Source organism: Rhagoletis pomonella, unplaced genomic scaffold, assembly GCF_013731165.1.
Source record: "Rhagoletis pomonella isolate Grant_MI unplaced genomic scaffold, Rhpom_1.0 Rhpom_scaffold_02728, whole genome shotgun sequence".
Lineage (NCBI taxonomy): Eukaryota > Metazoa > Arthropoda > Insecta > Diptera > Tephritidae > Rhagoletis > Rhagoletis pomonella.
Window position 1 is genome coordinate 17534 of NW_023461280.1, and position 9724 is coordinate 27257.

General features: G+C 33.7%; 1 protein-coding gene across 1 annotated transcript; it reads right to left on the minus strand.

Annotated features, from left to right (window-relative positions):
- Positions 1 to 227: 227 nt before the first annotated feature.
- Positions 228 to 2159, minus strand: LOC118753668 (protein ANTAGONIST OF LIKE HETEROCHROMATIN PROTEIN 1-like). The gene is made up of 3 exons (XM_036488540.1): positions 1555 to 2159; positions 1086 to 1339; positions 228 to 1008 (listed from the first exon to the last, which is right to left on the minus strand). Exons 1-3 carry the CDS (start codon positions 2011 to 2013, stop codon positions 426 to 428), a joined length of 1296 nt encoding a protein of 431 aa, XP_036344433.1. The 5' UTR covers positions 2014 to 2159; the 3' UTR covers positions 228 to 425.
- Between the last annotated feature and the right edge of the window lie 7565 nt (positions 2160 to 9724).

Sequence of the window (9724 nt, forward strand, 5' to 3'; positions counted from 1 at the left end):
TTTGTTGAATTTTTCTAAGTTCTGTATTAAGTTTGAAAGTTTGACTAACGTGGTTTTGATTAAAGCATGAACCATGTTTTTATAAAAAATAAAAAAATAAATTTTAACTTCAAAAACATTGTAAATATTTAACAAAAAACACCATGCACTCACTTTTGATTGACAGTGTATGTACATATATATGTATATGCTATTACTATTAAATTGCATAATAAATACACACTGGATTTAAAATGTATGTATTTTAATATGTGAGTCAGTTTTTATATTGAATTTCATTAATAGACCTTTTTTCCATTTGGGGTCAACATTTTGTCCGTACGATGCCTAAAAGCATTATTAATTTTTGTGTTTTAATTTTTGCTGTTAACTTGTTGCAGTTTTTTAGATATCATGTGATTTGTTTGTTATTCTAAGTGGGTAAACTACAAAAATGAGTTATGCAGTATCGTCCTATTGTATTGCCATCCAACTTCACCGTGGGGTGTCAAGAAGTACTCCATAAAATTTTCACGCACATTTATTGCGTTGTCTGCTGGCCTACCTAAAATGCTGCTGGGGCTAATTGATGGAAGCATTCCGTTTTCCCCCAACTCCGTTCGCCAATTACCTCGCACAGCAACGCCATTTGTATCATCGTCGACGTCAGATCTCCGCATGTATACTGATTTGCGTGTTAAAAGATAATTATGCAGGACACAAATCGCGAGGACAATAGCTTTTGCATAATCCGGTTTTACGTCCATTGGCCTTCTGAGAATTCGGAAACGCGATGCACATATGCCAGACACATTTTCTACTACATTTCTTGCTCGTGATAGCCTGTAATTGAAAATTTTATATGACATAACTTGCTCGCGATAACTGAATGGTTTCAGCAAGTAAGTTTTCAAAGGAAAAGCGTCATCAGCCACTATTACAAATGGCATAGGGTCCGCTTCATGTGGAAGTGGCCTCGGAGCCGGAAAATTTATGCTATTATCAGCAAGAGCTGCCGAAAGTGGGCATCTGAAATGAAAAGAAATCGTTTCAAATAAAAAGTGGAAATGTTAGGATTATTTAGCAACATATTGAAGAGATCTTACCTTGCGAAAACTCCGCCATCAGATTCTCGACCATACGCTCCGACTTCCACAAACAAAAATTTGTAGTCAGCATCTACCATACCCATCACGACAATACTGTTAAACTTCTTATAATTAAAATATTCTGATCCACAGTGTGCAGGCGCTTGAATGGCTATGTGCTTTCCGTCAAGTGCTCCGCAGCAATTGGGGAAATTCCACCTTTGCTCAAAACGGTCAGCGACTGTTACCCATTCTTCCGTAGTGCTCGGAATCTTTATGAAATATATGTAATGTAAAATTTTTTATTTAAGTGGGCCACTAATCTCTAGATGTTAATTTGTACGAGAAATGTTATATACCCTTGAAATCAGGAAAAAGGGGCGGGGCACGCCCACTTTATTTTTTCCGGGGTGAGAATTCACTTCTCTGCACTTGTTTAAATTATTTTTCGGATTAACATAAATTGATTATATCTACTAAAACTAACCTTTAGGAACTCGTCTTTTAAGATCGCATAAAGTGCAGCGCAAGTTTCGTGTATAATGTGGCAAATGGTTGTTTTTCCCAATAGAAAAACTGTCATCAAGCTGGAAAAACTATCCCCGGTTGCCAAGTAACGCAAAGTCACTGCTAGTCTTTCTCCGACAGATATTGGCTTTCTAAAACTCGTTGTTTTTTTGCAGATGTATGGCGTGAGGCGCTCCACAAGATAGTCAAAATCTTCTACCTTCATTCTGAGGAAATTTTTCAGCCACTTTGGGTCCTGAATTTCTAGCTTGGAACGCAGCGTAGTATAAAACCCACAGCGGTCTCTATTTCTCAGACCTGGTCTGATCCACCACGCCTTTACCTTCCTCAGTTGCCTCCTTTTCTCTTTCCAAGCTTTTAAGGTAGTTACCAAGCAAAGTGCCGCACAAGCTATTCCGATGGTCTTTTTCCTATTCATTATTTATGTGTAATTTGCCTTTTCTTTTAATATGTTTATTAATTTCATATTTCACACTTCATTAGTTTTCCTCTTATCAGCTGATCAAATGTCATCTACGGATTTGGCACCTTTAATGAAAACGGAATGTCAATCATCTGACCCCGAAATTTGGCGATAGTATTTGACATGCACTGCGGTATCGACATTTGGTCAGTTTTTTAAATGTAATGAAAACGCATTTGACACCAAATGAACAGCTGTCAGATGAAGGCAGTTTTTGATGTCAGTGATTTTGACCTAATGAAAACCAAGCATTATGTGCATTCATTCTTTTATGAAGAGTACGCTCAATAGAAATATCCGTTTTATATACCCTTTAATTTATGCGTACTCTATATTAAAACTAGTAATTTAAAAAAAAAAAAAAACGGACTTCAACTCATATAAAAAAAAAATATATATATATATATCTCATGATCCGCTGATCGGATCTTAACCAGATTAGTATGGGACCACCTCTGAGACACTACCTTTCCGATGCAAAATTATCGAAATCGGTTGGCGTGGTCCAAAGTTATGCGGTAACATACATAAAAAAAAAAAAAATATATTCCGACGAACTGATAACCTCCTCCTTTTTTGGAAGTCGGTTAAAAATGTATTTTATTACAGACTAGGAGCCCATATTTATATCCTTATTTTAGCAAATGGAACAATATTAGGAAGTATTTCACTGTTTTAATGAATTATCATAAAAATTATTGGGAACATATAACTTTACAGAACAAAACGTAACAAAGTGTACATTAGGGCGGGTCGAAAATCTAATTTTTCTCAAATCCCTTGGTAATAGTGAAAATATATTGTATCATGAAGTCAACAACAAGCCTGCGAAATATTAGTCCTTTATTTTAATTGTAAGAGCCTGCGCATCGACCGCCAAGTGACCGACAGCACACTAGTCGAATTAGAACAATTCTTGTTAAAAATTCTGGGTTCAGCAAAAAGGTTTGGTGCATATTATTAGATAATGAATCCGTTAACGCAAAAGATAAAGTAAAATATCATTTCTCGCAGCCCTTTAGCTTATCGTTAATCTCAACGTTATCTTTTTTCAATAAAATTTTAATTGTTCTATTGATAATTGCACTGGCCTATAGTCAAAAGATGTATAGAACAGCATTAATATTGCTGGCGTGCATTTAGGTCGCTGGTTCCAAATATTCTAATCTTTTTTTAATATTAGTTATAATTTGCGAATTTTTGCAAATTTAGGAACGATTTCGGTAGCTCTAATAGAAAAGCCATTATTATTATTATTATTTTCCATCATTGTGGAAAAAATTTGTTTATGCAAATGAGTATGGAAACACTGCACAGGCACAACTTCTAGAAACACTAATTAATTTACTTATGTTTATGCATACAATACAAAAGATGCAAATATAGAAAGTTGACAGATTTTTGCTCAACATTTTTTTTATTCTTATATAATTTTTTTATAACCACCGATTTGCATCATTTTATTATCATAAATTAGTAACAGTAAGTCTCGCCTTGAATATGGTAATTATTACGTACCGATCGAGTAACATTTACCAAAGATATATCGAAAAACTTAAGTGGATCTCCAGCTTTTTTCTCAAAAAATGTCCCTTCAATTGTATAAATAACTTTTAAATGAAAGAACCGGATTACAGAAATGTGTGCTAGGAAGTGACTTTTTTCGTTCAAGCTGAATGCAAAGCAATATCATCCAATTGGAGAGTCCTCAAAAGGATTTCCCAGGATATGTTAAAGACCTACAGTCACTTTTTCACATAATGGAATTAACTAAAATATTTATGTATATCTTAACACTTATTGCACGTCCCCTACTTTCATAGAACGGTAAATTTAGAAACCGCGAAAAATGTGCTTCTTCGGTGACTAATGAAACCATTCCGCACCAATTTTCAAGACTGCATAAATGGACTTGATTGTATTATGTTAATGTATGTAAATACTTATATGCTTGAAACTACTATTAACTTATCAAACTATTCCTAATCTTTGACAATATATGTTTGACTTCATTCACCACGATCTTGAAAACTGACCAATTATATAAACATCCGAAAACATTAGAACGTTTGAAATAAATGTCGTCTCACTTTTTTGTATTTTTCACTTGGTTGCTGAAGTAATGAAGAATTGAAAATTCATAAGGGAAAATTATAGTTATTGTAAGTTGTATCTTAATATCTTAAAAACCTGTAGAGTTATTGAAAAATTATAAATGAACGTGAGGTACTAAATTTAATAACCCTTAATTTGATATATCGTCCTGTTTATAACAATTAACGCATTCCATAGATATTACAAACAAAAGTTTAATTTTCAAATGCATACACTTTGCGGGCTAAAGATAAGGTTAAAATTAATCTTCCGTGGCCAATAGCAATTTGCTTAGACCTAGGACATCATAATATTACTTTTACAATACGGTCAAATTCCTTTTATTTTCACCCATACAAAATCGACCCAGCCTAGTGTACATACATACATTATATATGTAAAACACTTCACGAAAACAGCAGCGCGATATATTGACAAAGTTTGACAATTTAATAACCTTTTATGTAATTTTAGCTTTTTTATAAAAATATATGGGTTGTTCACACTTGCCTGGTTATCAGGTTATCTGCTTATGGGGTTATATTTTTTATTCAGTTTACGACAATAATATACAATACAGAATAATAATTTTTAGCCAGATAACCTGATAACCAGGCAAGTGTGAACAACCCAATAGTCAATTCAACAACCAAAATCATAAAAGTCAAAGTTTCAAACTTTCTACAAAAAAATTTCATTAAAATTTAGAACTTTATTGTCAGAATTTTTAGAAAACTTTCGGATATGCAGTTTATAGTCAATTCAATTGTAGTATAATAAAGTGCAAGTTTAAAGTGGCTAGGAATTCGCGTTGATTTTTAACATTTTTTATTTTTTTGCATTTTCTTTATACACATTGTAATTGTATGTTCAAAAAAGTTGAGTATGTTTTATATATGTAGAAGAAAAGTGCAACACCTTCATTTCACCATTTCATACTTCCACTTTATTATACTAAAATTGAATGGACTATAATATAAAACTGCATACCCGAAAGTACTTGTGTAGTTTAAAAAAAAATCGTCATTCAATCATTAACTCTGCCTTGCAAAAATAGAAAGCATCAGAATATTTTATTGCTAAAGTATTTGCAGATTTAATGTCCAACCGTTTTTATAGCCAACTTATTCCTGTTTTTGGTTTAAATTCAATTTTTAAATAAAAAAAATGCGCCCAACGCGAGCTGAAGAATGTGACAAAGACAGTGTCCCCTGCGCGATATGAAACACATTTGGAAACATCAACTCATTCAATTAATTTCTCAGGTAACCTGCATAGTCAGTTAATGCTCTATAATCTTGATCGATGGCTTCTGCATTTATCATCTCGGCTTCAGGAAATAATTCTTTAAGTATAGGTACAATATTATTCGTATCGGCAGAGTTTACTGCCTTTGGCTCGAAAGCCGAAAAAATTTCATTATCAAGGTTCTCTTTCTTAAATCTGCCAAAATTTAGCATTAAATTGTAAAGCATTTAATTAAAAAAAATTATTTCAGTTTCTGTAAAATTTTCTTTAGGAAGAAATATTTCGGCATCTGTTCCACGAAAAAAATTATCTAAAATGGATATATGATTATTTAAATCTAAAATCTATATATAAATACGCCACAAGAAATTTTGCAATCCCTTTTTTGAATGCACCGTTCGCTCGATTTCAATGAAACATACACGGATTTAAAGGATATAACTTCCTCTAATCCAGAAATGATAATACCGATATATAGGGGGCGTAGCATCTGACATATAGACCAAACTGTGAAAACCACTATATCTCTAAAACGAATTATGCTGGAGAACTGAAACTTAGCACATATGCATAGATTGTAAATACCTTACTTACGGTGAAAAATGGTAGGTACTGGGAAAGTGGGCGTGGCACCGCCCATACAAACTGAAATTCTCATATCGCTTATCTCTGGAACCGCTTATGCTGACGTCCTGAAATTTGACACAGCAAAATATGTTGTCAATACCGTACTTATGAACTTATTTACAGTCTGCATTTTTTGACATATTAGTCAGTGAACGGATTTTATGGAAATTGCCTTTTTTTCTGCTAAAGAGATAAAGTATATTCGATAAAGAATGTCCACGATTTAGCTTTCCCTGATTCCATATATACACATTTGATGTTGCCTTTTTTTGCCTTTTTTAAGATATTTGCCTTTTTTTGCCCTTTTTTTGCCTTTTTTAAGATATTTGCCTTTTCTAACTTTAAAAAAGTGATTATAGCATTTACATTTTTTTTTTTAAGATTAAAAAATATACACACGCAGGGATCTCTTGCCAAATTGGTGTTGGAAAAATTCAAATTCGTTTTCTCCGCTAACGTAGGCTTAGAGACAATAAGGGGTGTGGATAAAATTGTTGGATGGCGGGGAAAGCGCCCTTATTCCTGATAATATGAACGTTTCAAACGTTCCATATTTAAATTGGGCTCCACTTGTATCAACTTACGTCGAGCGCACATTTAGTACATTCAAGGCTTTTCTTCGCGGAAATCGAATGAAAATGCTGCCAGAAAACTTCAAAATGCATCTTGTGGTTCAATGTTACTACAACTATGCAGATTAAAGTTTTATGAGTTAGAAACTCGAAAGGATAAAATAGTCAAAGATTCGAAGTACAAATCTATTTTCTATTTTTACTTGTAATATAAACATTTCTAAAATAAATGTATTTTTTGATTGTTCTTCGAATTTTCTGTCTTTTTTTATTGCCTTATTTTACTTTTTTTGCAATACCTAGTGCCTTTTTCTGCCTTTTTCGCTATTTTGTTTTGCCTTTTTTTGCCTTTCTTGCAATACCTAGTGCCTTTTCCTGCCTTTTTCGCTATTTTATTTTGCCTTTTCCAGCCTATTTCGTTATTTTATTTTGCCTTTTTTATAGGTTTTTAGGTCCTAAAAATCCGTTCCCTGGTGATGAACACCTCATCTATACATACAAATACATATGCATATTTTTTATAAATTAAAATCGAGGTTCCTTTTTCGGTCTATTTTCAAAAGCTACTGAGGAGGATACTTGGTAGAATTAGCATTAGTCAATCCGGTATTAACGTTCATAATTCGATTTTAAGTTTTCCTGTAAATTCGCTATAAATTATGCTGTGGGACTTCAAAATAGTAATTCGCATAAACTATTTATTATTGGTGATAGGTAAAATTCAAAAGTGTATGAAAAAAGATGTCGAATTTCGACAACTGGGCGATACTAGTATATATTAAATGAGATCAATATTTGCTTTAGAGATGAAATCGCAACAAATTTATTTAAACAAAAATTGTAAGCGTATATGCAGAATGTGAGTGAGAGCTTCTTCTGCTTGCGTTTCTATGTTTACATCAGGGATGTTGCGAATATTTGCACTCGCATTCGTTATGCGAATGATTCGTGCCATTTTATGCATTCGCATTCGACATTCGTAATCGCATCAAATGATACGAATGTTTTGGGAATGCGAATGTGTACTTGGGCACAGAGTCCACTCTACTATTGTTGAAATGGATCTAAGTCTGTCTAACCAGGTTGCGGACAATAACCGGCTTCAGGCGCTAAAAAGTCTGATAAGGTTCTGTTTATTGGCGCATTTGCACCAGAAACCGTTCTGCTTAGCCCAACGTTAAACGCGTCAAAACGACGCAAGTTACGGCTAGGAACATAAAAATGGATTCTCTCAAGTAGGGCCGGGCACTCAACTTTTCCGAGATAATACCCAATAAAAATGAGATAGCCTGAGAAGTACTTCTATTATGCAAAGTTGGTAGGCTAATCAGCCGACAACGAGATACATATCGAGCCCTAACCGCGAAATTAACGTAAGCGACATGTTTTTCGAAATTAGTTTTTTTGATGTAGAATTGTTCTTAAAGCCATAACTGGTCAACTGTTAAAAAATTTTATCGTCAATCGTCATAGTCACAGAGATATACGACTTTCAATTTTATCGTAAGCGACATCTGCTGTTTTGAGTTACCGCAAAAATAACGTAAGCGACATGGAAGTTAGTAGTGACCTGTAAATACTGACTAAACATATATTTTTATATATTTATTTATGTTTTTATATATGTCGATGTGTACAAAAAAGAAAACAAAATAAGTTTTTTCAAAGTTTTCCCCAAAATTTCAATTAACGTAAGCGCCAAATTTTTGCCAGTAGCCTGCCATGGTGACAGCGAAATTAACGTAAGCGCCAAATTCACTAATTTGGCCTACAAATTAAGTTAAATGAAGATAAAAATTAGTCTATGACTTATATTGCACCGGGCTTAGACTACATTTAGAATTTCAAAGATATTTTCCAAACGGATTAAAAAAAAAACAAAAAAAGTCTCTCCTGTAAAATTTGCTTTTTGGCGGTTACGTTTCTTTCGCGGTTAGGGCTCGATATGATGGCAATGGTTCCGCAAACCTTAGTGAACGTAAAGCAAAGCGTAAAAATACATTTTGCACCTTTTCTAAACGATTAATATGAACAGTATGACTCGGTCTCCAAATAATCGCAGCATATTCCAGTTTTGAACGCACAAACGCCGTATAGAGCATTTTAATAGTATAATGATAATAAATGAGTCAGCAATAGTTTTATTTAAGTGCGAAGTGAACGTGAGTTTTGGGTCGAAATGTACTCCAAGGTCCTTAATCTCACTTAACGAGTCAAGGCAAACATTTGCAATGGAATAAGATGTTGCTAAAGGTACTTTCGATTTAGTAAATGACACTTTATGGCATTTCCTGATGTTAAGGAAAAGCCGATTTTCAACACACCAAGTATAAAGCCTGCCAAACTGCGATTGAAGTTCAGCCGAGTCATTTATGCATCTAATTTCAGAATATATTTTCAAGTCATCTGCAAACAGAAGAAAACTAGCATTTGAAAAACAGGAACTGATGTCATTAATACATAGTACGAAAAATAGTGGGCCCAGGACACCTGAGAGAGCAAAAAATGGCTTAGACGAAACGCCATCGATAACCACCGTGCTAGATCTCATGCGTAGGAAGGACCTGATCCATTTTAGGAAGCCCGAATGGATACCCATACATTCTAATTTAGTTAATAAAATATTGTGGGACATCTTGTCGAAGGCTTTTGAAAAGTCTGAGTATATCACATCAAGTTGAAAGCCATTACGATAAGTTGAGAAACAATCCTCCGTGAAAACCGCAAGGTTAGTCACCGTAGATCTGTCCGATACAAAGCCGTGTTGATTAGGACAGATCAAATGTTTGACATTAAAAAAAAGTTTAGTTTTAATAATGTTTTCGAATATTTTAGAAACTGTAAGTCTGAGTATATCACATCAAGTTGAAAGCCATTACGATAAGTTGAGAAACAATCCTCCGTGAAAACTGCAAGGTTAGTCACCGTAGATCTGTCCGATACAAAGCCGTGCTGATTAGGGCAGATCAAATGTTTGACATCAAAAAAAAAGTTTAGTTTTAATGATGTTTTCGAATATTTTAGCAACTGTGGACAATTTACGAATTGGTCTATAATTTTCAACATCATTTGTGGCCTAGTCTTAAAAATAGCTGTGATTGATGTTCATCAATAAACAGTAGTAA